General features: G+C 49.0%; 1 protein-coding gene across 2 annotated transcripts in view; it reads right to left on the bottom strand.

The window, feature by feature from the left end:
* Positions 1-7,775: 7,775 nt before the first annotated feature.
* KDM5B (lysine demethylase 5B) overlaps positions 7,776-25,696 on the bottom strand; it is a 58,916-nt gene continuing 40,995 nt past the window's right edge. For both annotated transcript variants that reach the window (XM_030965572.1, XM_030965571.1), the window contains exons 18-27: positions 24,426-24,540; positions 21,505-21,860; positions 20,176-20,314; positions 18,199-18,378; positions 17,132-17,290; positions 14,011-14,496; positions 11,667-11,778; positions 10,181-10,335; positions 9,195-9,521; positions 7,776-8,641 (exon numbers count right to left, since the gene is read on the bottom strand). In XM_030965572.1, coding sequence (XP_030821432.1) covers positions 8,504-8,641; positions 9,195-9,521; positions 10,181-10,335; positions 11,667-11,778; positions 14,011-14,496; positions 17,132-17,290; positions 18,199-18,378; positions 20,176-20,314; positions 21,505-21,860; positions 24,426-24,540 — 2,167 coding nt within the window. In that variant the 3' untranslated portion in view covers positions 7,776-8,503. The remainder of the gene's footprint in view (positions 8,642-9,194; positions 9,522-10,180; positions 10,336-11,666; positions 11,779-14,010; positions 14,497-17,131; positions 17,291-18,198; positions 18,379-20,175; positions 20,315-21,504; positions 21,861-24,425; positions 24,541-25,696) is intronic.

A 25,696-nucleotide genomic window follows, 5' to 3' on the forward strand; every position in this document is an offset into this window, starting at 1 on the left:
CGCGCGCGCCAAACGCACCGCGCGCCGGGGGGAGGGGCCGGGCCGGCGCTCGCCCACAGCGCTCCCTGGCGGGGCGGCGGACCGCGGGCATGGCGGGGCGGGGCACGGCGGCGGGCTCGGGAGGGGCCGGGAATGCTGGCACCGGGCAGGAGGGACCGGGAATGCCGAGAACCCGGGCAGGAGGGGCTGGGAATGCCGGACCCGGGCAGGAGGGGCAGGACGGGCTGGACAGGGATCCTGCGGGGCCAGGGCAGCGCTCCTGTGGCGCAAAGCTCCCGGCTGGGCCGAGGCCGGGCAGGGCTGTGCACGGTCAGAGCCCTCACGGCCCCCGAGCCAGCTCAGGAGGGCCCGAACAGAGGGGCTGGCAGGGGGAACTCATTGCAGGAGAGCTCATTGCAGGAGAACTCTCATTGCATGGAAACGAGAGACGTGCGGAAACCTGCCCAGAAAACGTAACCCCCAGGCAGGAGCCTGCACACCCCATGGAACAGACAGCAGGACCAACGTGCTGGAGCCAGGACTGCTGATTGACTGATTGATTGATTGAGTGATTGGTTTGTCTCTCTCCCTCTCTTTAATTAATCTCCTCCTTTCTCTCTTCCTTTTCCTCTTAGCCCCCTATCCAAACCCCACTGCCATGGGTTTATAGAGTAGATCAGGCATTAACAGAGCAATTTCTATTAAAAGTGTGTGATTTACTAATAAAGCTTTGATTTTTTGTGGATCCTCTGATTTTTGTCCTTTTCCAGCAGGAGCATCCAGGGCCCGTGGGTGCTCCCTCCCCGTAAGGGTGGGATGCCACAGGGGGAGCCGGGGCTGAGGCAGTGCCCGGGGTCCTGTGGAGAGTCCAGTGAGCCCCAGAGCAGGGACTGGCCTGGGGTGCAGGGACCAGGCACAGGGAGGAAAATCCTCCCAACCTCTTTTCCAACACACAGATGTGGTGAACACCCAGTGTGAGCCTTGAGGAGCCACCTTTGTTTTCTGTAGCTGTTTATTTAGGAGGTATAAGCAATTTTACAAAGCATTACAAGTATTAAAAAGCAATATTGCTCCATACAAAGTGGGCTTCTTACCTGGGGGTGGTGATGGAGTTGTATTTTGGGATGGGGATAGCAGTTCTCACACACTGGGAAAAATACTGTGAGGTTTTCTATATCCAGTAATGGTTTGGTCACTGAGTCCCCAGGAGTGTGACAGCAATTTGTCTACAGACACAGTTCAGTGCCAGGGATGAGCCTGGCAGCCACATTCAGAGAATCACAGAATCACTCAGACTGGAAAAGCCCCCCAGGATCGTCCTTGTCACCAGCCCAGAGCACTGAGTGCTGTGTCCAGCCATCCCCTGGACACCTCCAGGCACAGGGACTCCAGCAGGACCCCCTTGCAATGTTCCATCAGCCTCTCTGTCCAAGAAGCCCTGAGCTGCTGCAGATGCACTTTTGCACTCAGACCATCTCCATCCTGGGGGAAAACCTCTTTCCACTGAGAGCCCATCAGCATCCCAGTCCATGGTGAGGGATGCTCTCCTTGCCCACAGCACGTCCTGTTTGAAAGCTCTGGAGTTATCAAGTGAGCACCTGGTCACTGATGTGCTGCCACCAGCAGAATTTGGGGTTCAGTCTTGTTCTTCTGCTGTCTAACAACAAATGTCCAAGGCCAGGATGGGACTTGGAACAATCTGATCTAGTGGAGGTATCCCTTCCAACAGCCCAGGGTGGAACAAGAAGGGCTTTAAGGTCCCTTCCAACCCCAGCCAGTCTGGGATTCTGCAATTCTGCAATTCCAAATTTTTGCAACCTGGATTGAAGATTTTCTGTAAAAGCAGAAGGAGCAGCTTGGGATCCTACACCAACCCAAGCCTGGGTTCAGCTCCCTGCAGGCTCAGGGAGTGTCCTGCTGCCCCCCATCCTGCAGCCCTACAGCTCCAGCCCTTCCCCTCTGCCAGCACAAGGACTGGACCAGCACCAGAATCCACAGGGCAGACCCCACCTGCCCAGCACCAGCCCCCAGCCCCAGTGGAGTCCCCTCCTGGTCTCCAGGCCTGGGCAGCTCTTGCAAGGGCAGCTTCACATCAGCAAAGACAGCAGAGGGGACACCAAGTGCCTCTGGAAGCTCCTCTGTGCTCACCTGAGACACAGCCTGGGCAGCTGTGGTGAGAGCAATCAATTTCCTCCTCACTTACACAAACTTCCCAAGAATGAAGTCAGATTTCCTTCTGCAGAAGTTGGGCTGCTGGGCCCCATCTTTCCTGCCAGATAAACAGGAGCAGGGGCTGAGGCCATGGCAGCAGTGCCCATACCCCAGACAAGCCTTGGCTCTCCCTGGCACAGCACAGAGAGGCCACTCCCAGCCAGAGGCACGGCCACAACCAGGACAGGCTGGGACTTCTGTAGCAAGAGAAGGGCACATTGCAGCCACACTGCTCCACCCAGACTGGGCCCTGCCCTGAGCAGCCAGGGAGCTCCTGCCATTCCTCTGTGCTGGCCCCAGAGAGGTCTCTGCAAGGGGAATATTTGATTTTTCTCTCTTGTTCTTCCCAATCCAAAATGCTGCTTCTGCTGGAGGAATAAATACCTATTTTTATGTGTGACTTCTGCAAGCTCAGGGTCATCACTCATCTCTGCACTGTATCAGGATTTCAGCTTAATGGAAAACATAAGTGAGCTGCTGCTGCACCAAAATCAGCGAGGCAGGAGGTCCAGATCTCTTCTCCCAGGAAATAAGGGATAGGACAAGAAGCAGCAGCCTTGAGTTGCTCCAGGGGATGTTCAGGTTGGATATGAAGGAAAATTTCTTCCTAAAAGGGTGGTCAGGCCCTGGCACAGCTGTCCAGGGCAGTGGTGGAGTCACCATCCCTGGGAACATTCAAAGGATGTGTGGATGTGGCCCTGGGGACAGGGTTTAGTGGTGAGCATGGCAGAGCTGGGGGAATTGTTGGATTTGATGCTCTTGGAGGGCTTTTCCAGCCCTGTTGAGTCTGTGGTTCCCTGATCCCATCACAGCAGGCTCTCACTGCCTCTCAGTGCCAGCACCAGATCTGACACATCTCTGCAAGTATCTGTTGGGAAGGGACAAACATTATCACAGCGGCAACTGTTTCCTCTGCCTTACAAACACATTGCAACAAAAGAGGATGAGGTTTAGGGAGAGGAAGGTATCCCAGAGCAATGCCAGCCTAGCCTGAGCTCCTTTTAGCTGAAGTGATGCATAACCACCCTGAATGTGCCAACTCATCCTTCTGTGTTTGTAGAAACTCCATTTATTTGAATCTTCCAGGCTTTTCCAGGTTTGAATTCCCACCGGTTTGGGCACTGCACAGGCTCTTCACAGGTTTCTGCAGGGATCCCTCATGCAAAGTCAGCACTCAGAGCTTGCTGGTCTAACACAAGCTTGGCCTCCAAGCCCAATCCCAGTGCTGTCATCCCTTCTTTGGAAGGACAGCTCCCTCATCACAAAAAGACGTTCTTGGCACACAAAGGTGTTTCATGGTGAACTCCCTGTTTCTGCCTTTGCTGTTTCAGCTCAAAGCACAGCTCTGAGCTCCCCCTGCAGATCCATCCCCAGGAAGATCCCACAGGAATGTGGCATGGGACTACTGGAACCAGCAAAAATCCCCCAAAAAATATCAGGGCAGCACATGGAGCAGGGAAAGGATCAGCCTGGGTTAGAAGGTGCTAGCCCAGCCTGTCCCTGGCTTGGTTAAAATCTAAATCCAGACAGTAGCAAAAACATGAAAAGCCAAAATCCCAACAGACACCAAAGCAGCCCAAACACTTGACCCATACTCTCCAATATTGATTTTATCTTCAATAAAGCCTGGATGATGGAGAGACTCTTCAAGTGAATTCCATGTGCTTTAGACAGGGGGTTGCTAGTTTTACTTTTACATGTTTAGAAGCCCAGCTCTCACAGATTTCAACAAACAAGCACACACATATATGATTTTATATATACATATTATATATATATACATATTTTATATATATATATATATATATATATATATATATATATATATATATAAAAATCTGGCCCAGTATTACGATTAAACAAACAACTAAATTCCTTTAAAACACTACTGTAAGCAGTTTTTCAGAACTTGAAAAACTGAGGTGCACAAGGAGCCTTTGTGAAGCTGCACCTGTGAATTTAGGGTATGTCATTGTTTCTTTTCAAACACCTTGCAGCAATCCTTCCTCTAAGCAAGTGGAATTTTGGACCTGGCAATCCATCACATGATCACACAGGCTTGTCTTTTTGTCATAAAAGACAAAAGTTTGTTCCTTCTACTCAAGGCCTTTGGGTAGAAAATATTTGTTCCTTCTACCCAAGGCCTTTTTCCTTGATCCCAGATTTTCCTTTTACTCCTTGATCCCAGACTTGTCTGGCTCTAAGAGCAGCTGAGTGTTGAACCTGCAGTTCCATTCTTCTCCTGTGGCTGCTTTATCTCCTCTTCCAGACTGATTTTTATCTCCATTGATGCTCTCAGTGAGGAGCTGTTTCTTCACAGACTGAGGTGCTCACATCCTCAAGGGGAGCTCTCAGTATGAGACTTGTTCCCTTCTAAATGAAGTGTATTGCCATTTGTCAGGGCTGTGCTTCAGCCACTCTCTAGAACAGCACACTCATTTCTGGATTCCAGAAGAGCTGTTTCAGCTCCTTATGGTGCTGTGTGTGCATTCTAGAGAAGGTTCCTTCCTGAATCCTGTGTGACATGTGCAGTTGTGTCCTACAGACTATCTCCTGCAGCCAAAACATCCATCATTCCCGTTTGTTGGTGTTTGGTGTGCCCTGGCAGGGTCCTGGCAGCTGAACCCCGGCTGGAAGCCCCAAATCCCTGAGCTGCACTGACCCTGGAGCAGCCCAAGCACCCAGCAAGTGCTCCCCAACGTTGGTTTCATCTTCCATAAAGCCTGGGTGATGGAGAGTCTTCAAGTGAATTCCGTGTTCTGTATCCAAAGGATAAGCTCATAGAACCACAGAATCCCAGGCTGGTTTGGGTTGGAAGGGACCTTAAAGCCCATCCTGTTCCACCCCCTGCCATGGGCAGGGACACCTTCCACTTGCCCAGGCTGCTCCAAGCCCTGTCCAGCCGGGCCTTGGACTCTTCCATGGTTCCAGGGGCAGCCACAGCTCTGGGCACCCTGTGCCAGGGCCTGCCCACCCTCAGAGCCAAGAATTCCTTCCCAATATCCCATCCAACCCAGCCCTCTGGCAGTGGAAGCCAATCCCCCTCATCCTGTCCCTCCATCCCTTGTCCCAAATCCCTCTCCAGCTCTCCTGGAGCCTTTGGGCACTGGAGGTGCTCTGAGGTCTCCCCAGAGCCTTCTCTTCTCCAGGGGAACACCCCCAGCTCTCCCAGCCTGGCCCCTTGGAGCATCTCTGCAGCACCTGAATAGGGGGAATCAAAGCCCTGAGCCTTCCTTGGGTGAGTCACGGGTGCTGTGTGAGCACCCTGGGCTGTTCTGATGCTCCTGGAACACAACACAGCAACATCCCATGAACTAAAGGTGCCACAACAGGTACAATCTCAGGCTCTGGGCACATGGCACATGGCTGAAAACCTGAGTTTTCAGCCTGAAATCCACAGATAGGGTTACTTAATTTCATTTTTGTTCTGTTTTATAATTAAACAAATGGAGAAGCCACAAACTATTCTTATTAAATAAAGAATTAGGATCTGAGCAATCCAGGGAGGTTTGATGTATTTGGTTGCTACATTAGAAAAATAAATAAAATAAAGAAAAGCAGCAGAATAAGGTGAGAGAGACCTGTTTCCTGTTCTGACTTAGCCTTGGAAATCTGGGGTGCACAAAAGGAGGGGTGAAAGGGGCAGCTCACCCTCCCAGACTCTGAGCATGTTCTGCCCTCATCACCCTCCCTGAGGATGAGGAATGTGCAAAGGGCACACAGCAGAGCCCACCCCAAAGTGAACAAATCTCTCTCTTGTTTTGTTTAACAGAAGTCAAACCCCAATTTCATCAAGTCTGAGCATCCATATGGGGATGAAAGCCAAGGGCAGGGTCTGTGGCATGGCAGGCACTGTCACCTCTTCCAGCCTCCAGCCACTGTCCAGGGCCACAGCTCCAGCAGGAGAAAAGACACCAATCCTTCAGCAGTCCTGGGCTGCAGGCACAGCCACCCATGCACTGGGGGCTCCATTTTTTGAAAAATTGCAAGCAACAATGTGGCCATTTCCAAAAAGCTGCACTCCAATCCTGGTCAGTTAATAATCCTGATAATAAATGCTGCTGTTGGGACTCCAGAAGTCTCCTCTGACCCCCAAGCCCCCAAACTGACAATGGCTGGTCCTGTATGGAATCACCATGCTGAACTTAACTACATCCCATTTCCTCTGGCAGTTTTTGATGAACAGTCATTTCTACAATGGAAAAAAAAATAAAGGGGACACAGAGAAACACCTGTAATGATTCAGCTGCATCAGACACTGTGCCAGTTCCAGGTCCAGCTTGTCTGTCTGTCCCCTCTGAAAGGAAGTTATTACAGAGCAGTGTTTTTCCCCAGCATTGCACAAAGATTCTTCCAAGCAAAAAGAGGAAAAAAACCCATTTCTCATCCTTTTGGTACTTAAATTAAAAAAACAGTTACACCATGGAAGCATAGACACAACTCCTGTACACAGGCTCAAGGCTCTCCCTCACCCCAGCACTTTCAAACAGATCACCTGAGCCAGGCTGAAGATTCTTTTAACAGTCAAAAATTAATGTTTAAAAAAAAAATCCTAACCAAACCCCTGTGGGACCAAATTCCTGCACAGTTCTGATCCCACCCACAGACCCTCTCTGTCACCATCAGCCACAGATGCTCCAAGGCTCTGCCCTACCCCAGTGACTCTGTGCACTTCTGCCCAAGGGAAAAGGTAAAACCAGCAGGGATAAAACTTACCAGCAAACTCCTGGTGATGAGGGGAGGGAACACCAAGCCCACCACGGTTCTGCTGAGGAGAAGCTGTCATGGAGAGTGCTCTGCCTGGGACAAAGATCTCCAGCCCTCCTGGGCTCCAGCAGTTCTACCTCTGGCAGGCCTTGGAGCCACATCCCTGCCATGGGGCCCCTTCCAGCTGTGTCCTGCAGCGGTGGCTGCTCTCCAAGGGATTTTGGGGGCAGCCCCGTGTGGGAAGTGCCCTGTGGGCCTGAACACCCAAAGCTGTGCTGCTCAGAGCCCCAGGTTCCTCTGGCAGCCACACCTGCAGTGCCCCAGCTACAGGCCCTGAACAGCCTTTGGGAGAAGCATAAACCTCCTTAATCCTCAGGTTTCTGGGCTAAATGCAGGTGGGAGCAGCTGAAGGGATCCACCCAGAGGCAGAGCAGAGCCTGCTGTGGCCACCAGCCTGGGCTGTGCAGGGCCAGCTCCCCGTGGGCCACAGAGGAGGTCACTGTGCCACCAGCCTGGGCAGTGAGGGAAGGTCTCTGCTTTCCTGCAGCTGGGCAGGGCTGGCTGGAGAAGCTGCCCCACACATGAACCCTCCATTCCTGCCCCTGCCAAGTCCCAAATTGTGCCTTCAATTCTTCACACATTCAACCTGCAAATAATTTCAGCTTTGGAAAAGCTTTGCAATGATCTTGTAATAGCTTTTTTTTTTTTTTTTTTTTTTTGGTGCAACATTTTGACCTCCCTCCTCCTTCCAAACCTGAACAGACAAGAATCACCACAGCTTCTGCATTGCTTCTTTGGAAGGTGATTATTTCTTGGCTAAGAGAACCCAGCGATGCAGTGTGGATTCAGAGGGAAATAAAACTGCATTTCAAACTCTCTAAAAACACCAACATTTAATTTTATAACATAACCAGGGGTTTATTCCACAATATAAACTGCAACATTTGATACAAGCTACCCAAAAAAGGAGAAAGCCAAAATACAGCTGTGGCAATTACTTTACAGATTTTTTTTTCCTGTCTTCTACATCACAGGGCCCTCAGTGACACTAGGATCTAACATTTGCTGTCTGTACATCAACCAATGCTAGAAGCAACACGCTGTTCAGTTGTCATTCCAGTCACTGAAACCAGACATAGAAGTTATTGCTCAGATAAATAAACCTAGTCTACGAAAAACGAAGTGGAAAAAAACTAAAGTCTCCAAAGAGTTAACAGAGTAAACAGGGATTTCCTCAAAAGAGGATTATTGGAAAACTCATGGTGCAGGGGTTTTTTTGTTTGTTTGTTTTTGCACCCAAACCAAGCTGAATTAAATACGTCGGTAAATCCCAGAGGTAACTGAATGCTGTACAATAAAGGTGCATTTGTCAAATGCCTTCCCAATCAGTGGAAACCCCTGCAAACAGTCAGCATCTCAAACCTCAACAACCACAAACAGATCAAGGGAAAATACAAAAGTGTCAAAAATTGTTCTGAGTTCTGGAAAATGATCCCATAAGGATAGAAGTAGCACCATTTGCAATCTGGTTCTTAAACCAGCCCCTGTGGCTTAACTGGAAAACTGGGAACCTTCTTTACTCGAGTCCTGAAGGGTTTCTGGGGTTTCACTTGTGGCCCTGGGCGTCCTTGCCGGCGCAGCTGGCACAGATGTAATCCTCCTTCTCTGCCATCTCGGGGGAGATGCCCACACACACCTGGTGGAACCACTGGTTGCAGCTGCCATCACACTGGACCCAGTCGACCTGGTGAAGAGCAGACATAGGCGTCAGAGCAGGGCCAGGCAGTGTCCCACACTCCTGGGTCATCCTGGGGCTCCTGGTCTATGAGAAATGTCCTGTTCCACAGCTGGCTGGTGCTGGATATTCACTGTGCTCCCTGCTCCTCCAGGCTGTGGGCAGGGCACACCCTCCCTTATCTCCCCACTGCTTTCCCGCCTATCACAGACTCAACATCCCTCTTCTCCATTTCCAGTGTGTATGGGCCTGAGCAGAGCCACAGGCACTGCCTCCATGACAGAGCCCATCCACATCTGGATCCCAAGAGCAGCCAGGACACAGTGTCTGCACGGCCCCACCTGCCCCTCCCATGGTGTACAGATGTTCTGATGTCAAACAGCTGCCCCAGGGCAGGTGGTGTCAGTCATGCCCATCCCAGCTGCACAGACACTGGCCCTGGGTTAGCCAGGGCCTCTCACCCCCCTCATGAACAGCTTTTCTGCAGTCAAACAGACCCAGGGCAGCTCCCTGCCCCAGATCCCAGCACTGGGAACACCATGGTGGGTCTGCCCCTCCTGACCTCATCCCCCTCGGGCTGGAGGCAGTTCACAGCTGGGCAGATGGCATCCTCATCCTCGGAGTCCTCCTGCTCTGAGAAGGACGTGTCTGAGGACAGCAGGTGGCTGTCGCTGGAACGCTGCAGCTCCAGGAGCCGCTCCCGCTCTCGCTCCACTTTGTTACTGCACAGATCCTTTGAGTGACTCAGTTTCAGTTTCTTCTTTTTGGGTGTTCTCATCTTTTTTACTCTTGCTCTCTTCTCACCACAGAAGGTCTCTCTCTCGAAACGCCGCTTCAGTTTTCTCTCCATGTAACTAATGCCGTCCTTCTTCCCTCGGCAACACTCGTTCTATGGGAAGGACATTTGGCAAGGTTGGAAGTGTGCAGCTAACCTCCATTATCCTGTTATTTCATACCCTGACTTTAGGAATAGGTTTAAGCACAAGGGCAGTGTTTGACAGTGCTGCATATTCAGTAGCATGAGATGTGTAAGAGGAGCCAAGGGCAGGGTCAAGCACCAGGGACAGAACTCAGAGAGAAAACCATCCTCATTTACCGCCTCTGAGCCCACAGCTTGCACAGCAGCTCCCTTGGAAAGCCTCAACATAGGACAAGAGTCAAGTGTTCAAGGCCAGGATGGGACTTGGAACAATTTGATCTAGTGGAAGGTGCCCCAGCCCATGGCAAGGGGTGGAACAAAATGAGCTTTAAGGCCCCTTCCAATCCAAGCCAGTCTGGAATTCTGCAATTCTATGAAATCAGGACAGATGTATGTAAAGTACAGAGACTGACCATAAACACAGATCTAAATTTCAAAAATGCACTAGGCCACAAATTGTATTCAATATTTTGTAGCTAATTTATTACTGACTTCTTGACTCCTTTTGCACAAGGAAAATGTATTTTCATGGAAGTGCAACCACACTCACAAAGCCCAGTAAAGCCCAAGGACTGAGGCAGAGCCCTTCCCCAGGGTGCCCCAGCTCAGTGCTGCTGTTGGACACTTGCCTTGTCACCTGTGGCTGTGCTGGGTGACCTCTGCTCTGGCTGCAGGGCTGGGCTCTGCTTTGTGAACAGGGCCTGGTAGAGCTCCTGGATCTCGGGCAGAGAAACCTGCAGCAGCTGGGCTTCCATCATCAGCTCGTCCAGCTCGGTGCTAACCACTAGTGTGAAACACAAGGAGACACAGCAGGAATTCTTCAGCGACAACAACTGCACAGATAATGAAAAATCTCTGGTATCACAACAAAAAATGGTAAAATACTTTAAATTGCAACTGCATGAGTTAGTTCTTATCTGCTCCCTCCTGACTGCTCATTTTTAACAGCAGGGTTAAAAGGAAAGACAAAGGCTTGCACAGAAACTCCTGCACTGTGGCTCAGCACCCTGCCATGCTCCTATTCCCTGCTGGTTCAAGGATAAGGCATTGCCATCATTCCTGGCAAATTCTCCTGCTTTGGGAGCTGCAGGAGTGTGACAATACCCTCACTACCTAAGGGGTGGGTAACACAAACAGACTGAGTGAGGTCTGCACAGGAAGCCATGAGAGGAGTGGAAGGAAGGCTGAGGATAAGCCTGATGGCAAGGTCCTGCTCCATGGTCACTGCCCACTGCTGCTACTGGCTCCAAGCTCCAAAGCTCATGCAGGGCTCTGAAACAGCCCTGGTTGGGGAGTCCAAAATCTTTGTATAAATAACAGCTTATTAATACACTACAACTCAAATATGAACGAGAAACCTGGTGACACAAAGAACTGCCTTGTTTGATGTGAACTAACATTCCAGTGAAATGGTTTTCTAGCACAGGTATGGACTGAGCTGCACAGACACGAAGGTTAAGTCTAGACTTGTGTCCCTAGAGCTTTATGCACGAGGAGGGAAGAAATGATAAATAATTTCTGACACAGTCATAAAATGATGCAATTCACAGCTTGTCTGTTAGAGTCTGAGGTGAGGATGGTCCAGAGCCTGTGCTGAGTGACTCCAGCAGAGCAGAGCAGCCCCATGGGGGCTGGGGCAGCTCTAGTCCCTGACAGCTGCACAGTTGTGCTGCAGCAAAGCTCACGTGGACTCGTGTCCTGTGCATTCAGTATCCCATGGCCTTCAGCACCACATCCCTGCCGTTCCCATCCACCTCCTACACTTCCAGTGGCCCCTCCTCTTTCCTTCCCCTTTCTGCAGCTCAGCTGGGCCACAGCCTGGGGGAGCTGTTCTTGTGGGAAGGGGCCAGCTCTCCTGATTCCTCATCCCATTGTGCCACATCTTTTATTACACAAGGGAAATTTCTATCCTTGAGCAATGCACCCCTCTGCCAAAGCTGGACACTGAGCTCCAAATTTGCTGAGGAGGTGGAGAAACAACCACCAGGGCTATGCAGTCACAGGCCTGCTCAGCCATTTCCTGGGGACCAGGACACCCTCCCTGCCCCACCAAACACGGGGGAAAAAAGGAAGGGGCAGGGGGAAACCTCCCAAACCAAAGTGAAGATTACAAACCATGAAGTGGGATGCAGTGCTGTCCTGTAGAGAATGGAGAATGCAAATACATGGTTCTGTTATCCCAGTCATGAGGCATGGAGAATGACATTGCCCCAATTGTCTGTGACACCTAGAAAACAAAACACAGATAGTTTCACTACACATGGAGTTTGAAATGCAGAATAACTGTGATAGGATCAAGACTTGTTTCTCTTACAGCTACTGAAATCTTGTATCTGGTCCAAAAGACTGCAGGGACACACCAACAGCAAACCCTGCACCTCCTGACACTGCCAGGGGCATCTCACCAGGAACCTTCCACAACACCCTCTGCCTCACTAACCCAAGTGCCTGGGCCCCTTGCAGAACAGGCTCTCCTCAATTCCCACTGCTGCTCTCAAGGGAATTTTTCAAACTCATCCACATTCCTCACTTTGGCCAGTGTCAAAGCAGCCCAACTCCAGGGGTTACTGAAGAGATTCTTATGTGGAAGTGAGTGCTGAATTAGCCCAGATGACAGGGAGAGCAGAACTGGGACAGGACAGGACAGCCATGGTGAGAACTGGATTCACCAGAAAACCACTTCAAACCCATTGGAGACTGAAGTTTCAGCTCACACCTGCCCCGAGGTGCACTGGGGCCTGGCTCAGGAGGGTCCCCAGCCCAGGCACACTGAGGGACTCAGGAAAGGGGACCTGTTCAGAAGCTCTTCCACTGAGCTTTCCAGGGACCTCTGACTTGGGAAATGCCATCACAAAGACCCAGGCAAGCTCAGCCAGAAACACCCTGATTTGGAAGGTTTACTGACTTATGGTCCCGACCACTCAGAAATGGTTACACTGCTCTGGGTGGGAGGAACCTCACAGCTCCACGCTGAGCTAACACCATCAGGCAAATAAAATGAAACTGTTTCAATTTCTGGCCGAAACATCAACTTCTGTTTCCAAAATCTTGGCCAGTTCTTTTCAGCTACACTAGCTGACCTAGTAAAATCATACTTTCAGACCTAAATTACCAGAAAAAATCTCATAAATACCTAGAGATATTTTAATATCTTGACTTGCCTGTTTGAAAAATTTGATCCACTAGCCACTGGGACAGCTGGGTGAATGAGAAGCAGCTGCAACACCCTGTCAGGTGTGGCATGGTTTGTGTTTTAACATTAGTAAATGAAAAAACAGAAGCACAGCCTAACTGTAGCTGGACTGGACTACCTAAACTAAGGTGTTTCAAAATGTAAAACCAACAGAGTACATTCCATTTTGGAGTGTTTCATGTTCTTCATACAGCACAGAACTTTGATTTCTGCCATTATTCTGCATTTGTTATTCTCAGGAAAATTCTTTACCTCCTTTCCTTCTTTATGTGTGCTTTTTGCTGAAAGATCTTCACTGAAAAAAGACAAACTTCCTCGCTACCCCACCTGAAACAGCTGCTGTGGCTAAACCCAGCAATATGAGCAGGATATTCAGCCTGGGAAGTCTAGAGGAAGTGAGGAGAGGCAGCAAAGGATGAAGCCACTTTGTTGAAAATAACTTTGCCTGAGAGCCAAGCTGGTAATGCACAAGACAGTTTGTGCCTCTGTCAGTAATTCTCAACACTTATTTGAATACTTGTAGGAGCAGAATATAAAGACCAACTGAATAGTATGTGTGACAATGTTTGCAGGAGTCTTAGGATGAGGGAAGAGACGAGGATCTGACTCCATGTTTCAGAAGGCTTGATTTATTATTTTATTATACATATTATATTAAAACTATACTAAAAAGAATAGAAGAAAGGATTTCATCAGAAGGCTAGCAAAGAATAGAAAAAGAAAGAATGATAACAAAGGCTTGTGGCTCGGACAGAGTCCAAGCCAGCTGACTGTGATTGGCCATTAATTAGAAACAACTGCATGAGACCAATCACAGATCCACCTGTTGCATTCCACAGCAGCAGAAAATCATTGTTTACATTTTGTTCCTGAGACCTCACAGCTTCTCAGGAGAAAAAATCCCAAGGAAAGGATTTTTCAGAAAATATCATGGCTACAAGTATGCACTCCAAAAACAATAACTCAGCAGCTCTGTCATTAGTGGTGCCACAGCAGAACACAAGAGCTGGAAGAGGAGAGGGGAAAAACAGGCTCTTTGGGAGTTGTTCCTGGACTCCAGCAGAAGGGAGCACGAAGCTGCTGCTGGGGCACACACACATCCTGGCTGAGGGGCACAGCAGGACCCAGCTCCTGGCAGCTGTAAAGCAGGAACAAACCCTCTGCCTTGTGGGGATTTGTAGGGAGCTACAGCAGACCCAAACCCTGTCACCCCCTGTCCTCACTGACCCCGTGCTCCCAGTGCCAGAATCCCATCCCTGGCCTCACCTTGTTTGTCTCCGGCAGCTGTCCCGCCGAGCCTTGCCACCTGCTGTACAGTAATCCTGAGCCAACTTTGTCCTGGATGCGTTTTAGATTCCCTGAATACAACATTTGTTGTGCTCTGTGCTGCCAGTTCACAGTTCTCTCGATCATGTAGCGCAGGGCGTCCCCCTCGGGCAGCCGCACGCGGATGCGCTGCAGGGACGCCAGCAGCGGCAGGATCTTCTCCAGCGGCGGCTTCTCGGAGCGGCGGCACTGCGGGCACAGCCACGCGCGCGGTCCCGGCGCGGTGCCGGGCACGGGCACGCAGCCCGTGTGGAAGAAGCCCCTGCAGAGCTCACACTGGATCATGGGAGCAGCCGGCTCCTTCTGGCACAGACACACCTTGAGCTCGGCGTCCTCCTCGCTCGACAGCACCTTCAGCTCGTTGGCTGCTCGCAGGGCGCGCAGCGCCTCCATCTCCCTCAGCCGTGCCTCTCCCAACGTGGCCATCTGAAAGGGAGGCAAAGGGATGGCTGTGGAAACCCAGGGCACCAGAGGGAACATTTGTCTGTCTGCTCTGAGGTGCCCTGACCCCCAGGGGAATGTTGCGGCCTGAATCGCTGCTAGTAAAGTCCAACGTAAAGAAGCAAAAAGGGCCTTTGCATAATATCTACAGATGTTTAACTCAGCCTCGCGGTGAGATGTTCAGGTCCCAGCCACACACCCATTTTGGGTCCAGCCTTCTCCCCTCCGGGGGCTAACCTTGGTCTCGGGGCAGCATAAAGGTGAGGGGCAATCAGGGAAACGGGAGGGAGTGGCTCAGGAACACCCTGTTCAGACATAGGAACAGGGAAAGGAACTAATGGGGTGTAACTTAGGAGATGCCCCCAGGGCCTCCACAACACAGCACTCACTTTGACCCTCATTCATGGAGAAAGTTTCCTAGACTTTAAGATAGACTAGAATCCACAAAAGTGTGAAATAGATTATAGAGAGTAGTGTAGGTGTATCACTTGGTGAGAAATTTATGGTTTGGGATTTTTAGTATGTTGTGGATGGAAGCAAGATGGAGGGCACAGGGTGTCGTCCTGGGTTTCTTCTTCATGCTTCTTCTTCCTTCTTCTCCATGGGTTTGGGTGACATTTTGTAATTGGGCAGAAAAGTCTGCACTGCAGGCTCTGTGGGATCAGTTATTGGGTTAAAAGGGAAAATAATCTAGGTGTCAGTTCTTAATTGGACAGTTTAGTCTTAAAAAGACCTTGTACCAAGAGATTGTTGGCCATTTTGTGCCTTCTAATGAAAAGCTGCAGAACTCACAGTAGTGAGACTGTTTCACTGATAAGAAATAATGAACACCTGAGTCTGAACATGAACTATCATCTCAAATGCCTTCAATCCAGACCCAGAGAAACTGATGACCGGCACCCCAGCAACTGGGACCCCTCAGATGGCATCTCCAAGGGAGCACTGCTTGTTACAAACAGGGTGCCCCCTGCTCTGTCACCCTGCAGACACAGCAGTCTCCAGGGCTTTAAATGTTGGAATGAAGCAAGGATGGGGTTGTGCAGTGGGACAGCAAATGGGATTGGAGGGGCAGCATTGGGAATGTGCTGTGGCGTGACTTCAATTCCCTTCCATTTTCTCATGAGGCCCTGAGAGAAAAGGCTTAACCCTTTGTAAAAAAATAGCTCCTAACCCCTTCTCTCTTCCAAGCTTTTGTGTTTTGTAATACAAACACATGGTCTGCCTTCAAGCAGCTGAAATCCTGAAGAAGTGCAAGTTTGGATTGCAGACGCTGCTCTGGGAATGTCTCTCAACTTTCTGACTCTGGATACTCAGAAAGCTTCCTGGGCAGTTTTTACAAATGCAAATGTACCTCTCACCCTCACCTTGTACATGCTGCCCAGTGCTCAGGGCCATGCCCTCACCTATGAACTTGCTCTGGGGATTGTGAACAGCAGACAAAGTTCAGGTGTACCCTGGATGTGCTGTTTACCCTCTCTGCAAAAGCTCATTATCCTTTTGTCAGGAATCTTTAGCACTAGCCCCTATAAAGACAGCAATATATTTCAGTTCCATAAAAGCTGTGCAAACCAGCTGCAACTAATTAATTCTATGCATTTTATAATGTATATAAATGCACAGAGGAGGGTTTATAAATACATACAAAGTGGTTATTTCTCACACCATAGCTTTCAGGCATAATTCCTGGACTCAGCTGTGTCCATCCTGGGCAGACGTGGGACTGGGACACAGCACATTCTGATGTGCACAGAGGTGCTGAGCTGGGTTGGGAGTGTGGGAAGGTTCTGGTTCCCCTCGTGTGTCAGAAGCAAACCCTGCCACACTGAATGACCTCCCACTCCTGGGTGCAGCCCCTGGGAGTGCCCTGGGTCTCCCTGGCCAGGGTGCTGGAGTCACCGAGGGCTGAGAGTGACCCAGGGCCCAGCCTGTCCCCACATTGCCACAACAGGGACACCACTGCAGCTCTGGGGGTCAGACAAGAGAGGCCAACACCAAAGCACTGCAAGTAAGAATGTCAAGTAAGTTGTCATAGGTTAAACTTAAATGTCCCACATTAAATGACACTCAAGCCCCAGCCAATGAGCCCCTACTGCACCTCATGAGCCACAGGACATCATTACCTGGCCCAGGCAGAGGCTCTGCACTAAGTCTGCTGGAATGAGGCCCTGTCCCAGCAGCAACTGAGTCTGGTCCACCCAGAGCAGTGTTTCAGTGACTACATAACTCATGAGATTTCTTTAATTATTTAGAATGTTTGTTTTAATTATAAATGGTGCTGGATTATTGTGTTCTTTGAAAGGATCAGACTTGGCCAAACCCTATCCCATTTTTAATAAGGTTTAGGTATGGTAGGGGAAAACAGGTCTCCATTTTTTGTTTTGCTCAGCTACAGGCACTGCCTAGCTAACTGTGAGGCTGCTTAATGCACAAAGCAACACATGTTTCCACTGACAGCAATTTTGGGAAGTCTGAAGCATACACAGCAAAGTGCAGTTCAGAAATCCTGCAGAGCAGCAGAGTAAAAACCGGGTGGAAGCCACACTCCTGCACAGGAGGCAAACAGAAACAAGGATTCAAGGATTCAGAAGAAATTCCAGTTAGAAGAGATCTGAGCACTTACTGCAGATGCAGTGTCCTTGCTTTCAGAGAGTGCCCGCTCCAGGTCGCTCAGCGTCTCCAGTTTAGTGCTTTTCTTCTTGCCACTTGGCACTGGCTCCTTCAGCTTCTTCTGCTTCCTCTTCAGACTGAGCATCCCGATGTCACACCAGGGACACAACACCTGAGGGACAGAACAGCAGTGTCCCACATGCAGCAGTGTTCCTAATGCACCCACGTACACCTGCACTGTTCCTAATGCACCTTCCTGCCTGGATGCAGCCACAGGCAACTGGTGAGAACTACGGTTCCTGCAGTTACTCCATCAAAGATCCGAGGGATTAGGATGAGGTTATCTGGATGGTAGGGAGAGCTGGGAAGTTCAAACTTCAGTTTTGTAAAATGCCCAGACCCAAACAACCCTTGTGTTTTACCCAGACTGCTGGGAGAGAGGGAGAGAGAGGGAGAGAGAGGGAGAGAGAGGGAGAGAGAGACAAAATGCTGAACAGCCTCCACGGGACTGAAACTGCAAACCCTGGGAAAGAACAGAGATTCCAGGGCCTGCCCTACATTCCTGTCTGTCCCAATAGGAGGGGGCTCAGAGGGCCTCAGTGCTGGGCAGAGTGTACATTGCTCATGGACTGCAGGTGTGACACAGCCACATCTCCAGAGGGGCAGCAAACACAGTCCAGCCTCACCCTGGCACACCTGAACCTGAGGAGGATGGAGCAGGTAGGAACCTGCTCACCTGTAGCTCGGCCTGATGCACTGGAGTTAATCCAGTGCCACAGATTTATCAGTATTCCCATATTCATATGGAAAATGTTAGACATTGGCACTGCCTGCTCTCGTTAGCCACTGATTAAGAAGAATAGAGAAAACATAGCTAAATCTTAAGCATTTTAAAAGTTTAAAACTATTATTAGAGCTATAGCTCACTAAGAAAAGTTCTTATTAAAATAGTTAGTGTAATCCTAAAGCAATTCTGCAAATATTTTTTTTTACTTAATATTTACTGCCCCCTCCTGGGCACACACTGAGGGGGCAGTAAATGCACAGGCATGACTGAGCTGATCCCCACCCAGACCTCACCTCCAGAAGGGAATATGGAGAGTTCTCACACAGGAACGTGTTTGCTGCACACTCCTTCCACGCCTGCACTTCAGCCACCAGGGCCTCCAGCCTGGGCAGGTGGTCCAGGTGCACTGGGAGGGACCGGCCCCTCGTGACGAGCTCCACCAGCGTGTCCAGCACGGGCACACGGCCCCCAGCCTGCCAGGGGGGACATGAGGAGATGCTGGATGCACCCAGCACACAGCACTGCCCAAGTCACAGCAGTCACTCAAGGAATTCAGGGCAGAGCTTGTAAAAATGAATTTAATGCTCAGACAGCTCAGTGACCTGCACACTATCAGTCCAACATTTGTGCTGCTTGTGCACTTAGTCATTGACCATCAGACAAAACTAACAACACATTGAGGGCTGGGAAGAAAGAATACACTTGCCAAGTGATTCTTTAAAAAGATAATAGAACAAAATCAGAGACTGCCAACAATATAAGCAGCCTCCCAGTCTCACAGTGTATTCACAGCAGAAAATCAAAATAATTCTGAAATAATAAAGTTATACAGTTACTAACATTAAAAAAAGATCTCCAAGATCAATTTCAGCAATTAACCCATCATTGCCAAAGCCAACATTTGTCCCCAAGTGTCACATCCACATACCTTTTAAATCCCTCCAGGGATGGTGACTCTACGCTGGGCAGGCTGTGCCAGGGCCTGACCACTCCTTTCAGTGAAGAAATTTTCCCCAACATCCAACCTGAACCTCCCCAGGTGCTACTTGAGGCAGTTTCCTCTCATCCTGTCCCTTGTTCCCTGGGAGGAAACTCTTGATTCCCTGGCTCCAGCCTCCTTTCAGGTACTGCAAGGAGCTCCAGCACCAGAAGGCAAGTTTAACCCAGGCTGTGCCAGGCCAAGAGTGAGAACCACCCCCAGTATCCTGTGTGCCACTAGGGAGCAAGCTCTGGCCATCCCCTTGGCACCCCACAGCTCAGGCAATGCAGGCACCACACACCCAGAGGTAAAGCAGCACAAGAGTAATTCCAGAGGTAATTTCTAGAACAGGCAGTGGATGTGGGACTGGAGAAATGTTCACCAAAACAACCCCAACACCTCTAGCAACTTCAAGGTCCTGATACCAAGAACTTCCTGCAAGTCACAGTGACTGCAAGCATTTAACAAAACCTTCACAGAACCAAAGCAGAAATTCTTGGTGCAGACAGAAATATTTTTCCATATTCAGGAGGCCGAATTTCAGAGTCCAGACCAAGAGATTAGCAAATGCCAAGAAAAAAAAAATCACTCAAATTCTTTCAAGACATCCCTCAAATGAAAGTTAGTATTACATTAATTTTATTCCTTGAAAATATTTAAATCTGAGAAAATTAGTTTTTTAAATAAGAGCTCAAAATAAATTTTTATTGAAAGCTGAATTTAGGCCAGATGGGCCTGAAAATACCCCTAACTTAGATTAGAGCTCACTTTATAGAAAAAAAATGAGGACAAATGAAAATATTTGGCAATTTACATCAAAATGTGAAATCAAGACTATCCCAGTGCCACCCTGATCTGCTCTGGCCAGTCCCACGGACCCCTGGCTTGAGCACATGCAAGGCTGAGCCAGGAACTACTTCTGTATCACCACTCTGTACCTCAGTGTAGCACAAAAATGTGATTAACAAGGAGTTGTTACTGAGCAACTCAGAAACAGTGACCTTAAGGTGAAGTTCCATAATGCAGTAACTTTTTAACTTTGGATTTTTACCAATAGCTGTTTTATAGATTTTATTGCAGGTAGTTAATAGCAAAGGTGAAGGAATACAGACCAGAAACAGAAGCAAGAACCAGGGCAGTGCAGCTGCACCATGGCTGAGGTAACCAATGTCCCAGACTGGGTGCTCAGAGTCAGAGGGACACCAGAGCCCAGGAGCACACACAGGGTGGGGGGTGGCTCTGGTGACATGAGCAGGGTCACTGTCCCTGCCCAGTAGCCAGGCTCACGTACCTGCAGAGCCTCTACCTCCTGCAGCCAGTCCTTGGCCTTCTGCACGGCATCCTTCAGTGCTGCTCCATTTGGGAGGTAGGCTGGGATCTCCTCCAGCTCCTTCACTGCTGCTGCCAGGCTGCTCAGGGACTGCCGGGGCCTGGGGGAGCACAACAGCCCAGATGGGAGATGCTGCTTACAGGGGGGCTCTTCCACTCACCTGGGTTGTTAAAATCAGAGGGCCACACCAACTGAAGATGTTACTGATGATGTTCAGTACTAGTTGCACCCAGCAAAGCTGGGGGGTCAGGAGCACGGGGGATTTAGAAATATCTGTTTGCTTACTCTAGCCTCCTACTAGAAATATTCTCACACTTGGACTTTAAGAAGATGTTCCTTTTATTAACTTTTGGATGACAGAAACCCACCAAACCCCAGACCAGCACCAGCTGAGAGATTCTGCATTAGATGGTTAAAACCCTGAAATGGGCTTTTCTGTATTTCCCAGTTTGATTCTGAGGTTTTAGAGAGATACAACACAGCTTCCTATCAAATGTTGAACCCAAAGCTTAGTCAGTAATGTGCTATATGAAGCTGTCTTACAAAAACACTGTGATTAGTAGTGGGTAAGAAATGCTCCACTACTTCAAGTATGACAAAATAAAAAAAAGAAAGGAATCTTGAGGGAAGAAATCTGGCACATTAGTTTGTGCCACGTTCCTAATTTTAAGTATACTGTGCTCTCTCCTGTTTTACTTTATAAATCAGAAGGTAAAAACCACAAGAAAATTTTTCTTAGTAAGGATGCATTTAGCTTATTTCCTTCTTCCCTGCACCAATTAATCTGGAGAAATCTTCTCCTTATTAGTTAGAAATAGTCCTACATGGACTCTATGGACTATGAAGTTTTACCTGCTGGTGGTACCTATCTGAGCTTGACCTGAACACGTGTCCTCCAGCCTGAAACTGGGGAGGGGAGAAGGTGGAAAAGAAGGAAGAGGCACCTTAAACCCCTTTCCTGAGTGTCCTGGTTTGATAAGGAAGTGAGTTTTTTGGGGACACTGGCATTGCACCAGCATCAAACCACGACACTGTGGCACAAGGAGAATTTACACAAGATGGGTGAGCAACACAAACACTGCAAGGCAGCCCTGACACCTGAAACTGCTCCATCCCTCATCCCCCTCCTCCAGCCCCATCCCTTCTGGCTGGCACAAGCTTTGCCTTCATGGGAACTGGATGAACTGGATGAACAAAGGGGAGCCCCTCCAGGAGCCACGGCACTTCCATCTGAAACAAAGAGTTCCAACTCATGGAACTACAAAATGCAACACTGAGATTTAGCTCTACCTGGCCTTTATCAGGTTCCTGGCTTTGTCATCCCAATGCTCGGACACGGTGAGGAGCTCCTGCAGCTTGGCCATGGCCTTCTCCACTGCCGGGTAGGGCGCGAGCCCCACGCCAGAGTCGATGAGGCGCCTCATGTCATCCAGGGTGAGGGAGCTGTGCTCGGAGCAGGCCAGCTGCACGTCCTCCAGCCAGCGCGCCTGCTCCAGCCGCGCCCGCAGCTCCGGCAGCTGCGGCAGCTCCACATCGAAGTCAAAGCTGACGTCCAGCAGCTCCTGCAGCTCCGTAGCACTGGGCATCTCTTCAGAAAGGAGCTTTTGGCTTTGCTGTTGGAAAGCTTCCACACGGTCAAGGAGATCCTGAAATACACAAATGCAACAATGAAGCAGATGAAAAGTCCTCTGCCAAGTTGCTTGACCATGGAAGCTCAGGGTTAACAATGGGAGCACAGGCTCCTGGCAAACCCCCTGCTGCAATGCCACAGTGCACATGGCAAATTATCCAGATGTATGTCTCCTATTTCCTTTATTTCTCCTGCCAAGTTGTGCAAGTTTTTTGCTCCTGGAACCTTCCTTAATTATGAATGATTTAAGAGTTTTCATTGTGATAGCCTAATGTTATAGTGTTGCTTTTTTCTTTTTTTTTGGCACAAGGCGGTGTACCTTGTGCCATCTGATCAGACTGACAACAGACCCCCACTATTCACTGTCCCCTCGTCTGCTAGTAACCCCAACACACCCCCTATAGCAAGCCCCATCACCACAACCAACCCCATTCCAAGGCCATAACCAACAACACCCCAGTTGGCCCAGGCTTCTGGGTAAGGATCCGCCGCCAACGACACTGAATAAACAAACACTACCAACATCCCCCCTAAATAAACCATAACAAGCACGAAAGACACAAAGAAAACCCCCAAGCTTCCAGCCAACCACACCCTGCAACTGCCGCTACAACCAGCCCCAGCGCCTCGTAATAAGGGGAGGGGTTAGATGCAATTAATAACTTATATTTAACCATATGTGCCAGAGAAAGGAGGTGTAGAAACATTAGAAAAAGTACCAGGAGCTTTTTGTAAATGGCACATGGCAAATTATCCCGAGGGCTGAAACACAACAATAGTGCCTTCAACACACTGTCACCAGCACCTCCTCACATGTAGCATGGCCAGAACAAGGCAATCCCAGTGACAGGCTGCCAGAAAGAGGGCTCCAGAGAACAGAAGGGATGGAAAGGGAAATTGAGCATTCCATGGGTGTTGCTGCCTGGCTTTGCTTTGGAATGGTTTGGGCAGCTGAGGAACAGCAAGGTGAGGAATATGAAGGCTTTACAAAACACTGGGAAAGGCACAGAATTTCTGAGGTTCTGAGGTTCATTTCTGCTGCACTGCTAAGGCTTTTGAGCTACACCCCACAGTCCCAGTGAGCCACAGGCATTTTACTCTCTCATGCACGGCAACACCTTCTCTCTCTCCATGACTCAGCAGCTCATTACCCCAAAACGTATTTCTGGGGCTGTTTGCACTTTCCCCAGGATAAAGGACAGTCATCCACAGCAATCCCACAGTGAAGGCTGGGATTATTCTGTATGAAGCAACCTGCCCAGTACTCCCAGTGCTGCCTGAAATGCTGTTCCTGCAGGAAGTTCTTCCCTCACAGCTGACACCTTGGCATTTTGCCAGTGAGGCTGTTTCCCAGGGTGGGCAACTTCTCCCAGCACGGAATCAAACATTTTTTAGAGATAGACTGAATTGTGAACCCATCTCCAGTAATGTTGGTCATTTATATTAACAGCCGAATTTGCACAATGACATATAATTGAGGCTTGTTGAGGATGACACAAAGGAACACTCTGACCATATGTGTTTGTTATTCCCCTGTTCAGGAATGCCAGATGGAGAGGAACTGTTTGCATGTCTGGCATTTCCAAATTTCTGTTTTTCAACCAGCAAGAAAACTTCACAGCTTCAGTGCTACAAACAAATAACTGTAAATAGGCCTGCATCGAATCTGATGCACACAATGCAGGGCAGATAAAGCTTCCAAAGCAGCAGTCAAAGCTGAGTAGAACTGGTTTGTTCCCATTCATTTCCATGGCACCATCTGGTGTCTCAGTGTTGGGTGGATACTTGAGGGACAGTTCAAGAACTGGACACGGCATCTCCTGGTTTCAAGTGTCACGAATATGCAAAGCCCTTCTCCTTTAAGACAGGAATTGCAGCTGCACAGAATTCTTTTTTAATTACCCCTCAGTGTGATATGGAACATTTTGGTAAATTCTGAAACAAGACCTTGAATTACTTTCAGTTTGCCTGAGGGCTCATCATGTGGGGAGCACAGAACCAGCACAGCTGGTGGTGGTGGGATTCAAAGTGATCTGACTCCAGGCAGCAGCAGGTTCTCTGCTAGAGAGAGGATTTGGCCAGCTTCGGCTGGGTTTGGCTGGAGTCATCTGTGGGGTTTCCTGGAATGTGGTTAGAGAGCACGAAGAGGGATCTAATTACAAGACTGAGAAAGCTGATTCTGGATTAACAAAGAAGGAAAGTGGAAAGGATGACAGAGCTGTCCCTCAGAGCACTGGGGAGTTTGAATGTTCTCAGATTAACCTGGCTTTACTCGTAAGAGCAGAGCAGTTAACTGACCCCAAACTTTTAACTGTAGTTACCCAGGTCATCCTGCTCCTTCTCCTACAATCCTTCACACAACATGAATGGTTTGATTTGCCAGTGCAGTATAAAACTCTGCTGACCACAAACAGTAGCTGGTCAGAGCTCCTTTCTTCTGCGTCCCATGTGCACGAGTCACCCCAGCCTGCCAGTGCCCAGTATTAACTCTTGGAGCAAACAGCGAGATGGGAGATGAAGGCAGTGCAAACCCATCACTCTGTAAATGCTCCTGCTCCCTTCCCAAGGCTTCCCCAGTTACCTTCAGCAGTGGTGTCTGGCTGAGGACACAGGGCAGGGCGTAGAGCTGCCTCACGAAGAGCCGCAGCTCGTTCACCGTCAGCTGGTTCTGACACTTCCCTCCCCCGGAGCGGTACCTGCAATGACACATTCAGCCTTCAGCTTATCACCAAAGAGAAAAATAAACATCAGAACATCAACTCTGAGGCCAGGCTGGACAGGGTTTGGAGCAACCTGGTCTAGTAGAAGGTGTCTCTGCAGGGAGTGGAACAAGATGAGCTTTAAGGTCCCTTCCCACACAAACCATTCTGTGATTTATTGATTCCCTGACATCTGCTTATGATTTGATGTCAGCCAAGCCTTCTTCAGGAATAGCAGAATATTCACATGCATCCAAGCAGCCCAGGGCTCACACACGTGGGAAACCTCAGTCTGCCACTGCAGAACGAGCTATTGTTGAAACACTCATATTAAACAGGATTCTGGAACAACCACTCAGCCTTGGAAGGGCACTGGTTATTATGGAATAAAATTAAGCTTTTTTTCCAGAACACAAAGCAGCTGTGGATAAACTATTCAGTTATGTTGCAGTAGCTATTGTAGTCAGCTCTGCCCATGTCCACACCAAAAGAGAACAAATCCCAATTCTGAATGGGTTTTAAATTGACAGGTTGTGTAGGCACTTCTGAAAAATCCTCTCTACACTGAAATCAGCATTTTTATTTTTATCTAAAAGCTTTGTAGCAAATGAGTGGCTTATAAGTGTTAACAAATGGCCCAATATTAAAAGCCTCTCTAAACTCAAGCCAGTATTAATGAGGTCTGAGAACCCTGAACAGAAAAGGAAAGAGATCCCTTACAATGCTGGCTCCAGTTGAATCCACAGTGTGTTATTTATACAAAAGAGGAGAACAGCCCAGCAGGATACGCCAGCATGACTGGAATGTGAACTCTATAAAATAAATTTTAATTTACCATTCCGTGTTAAAAATAGGTATTTTTAACGGATACACAGGATCACATTGAGAGTTCCAAAGCCCACAGTCAGCTGAACAATAAAATGAATTCAAAGCCTCAGGTACAACACAGGTTTCTTTACAGCCTGCTTTGTTCTACCGGTTTTTGAGTAAGCTCCACAGCGTCTTCCAAGAAAAAGCACAAGTTTTTAAATACATAAATATTTATATACATATACATATCTAAATGCCAAAGCTGTCACAAGATGTTTTTGAAAATCAGAAATTACGTGAGCCTAAGAAAAACCATAGACAGAAGCCAAACCCATGTTCATCC

Source organism: Camarhynchus parvulus, chromosome 26 (assembly GCF_901933205.1).
Source record: "Camarhynchus parvulus chromosome 26, STF_HiC, whole genome shotgun sequence".
In the NCBI taxonomy this organism is placed as follows: domain Eukaryota; kingdom Metazoa; phylum Chordata; class Aves; order Passeriformes; family Thraupidae; genus Camarhynchus; species Camarhynchus parvulus.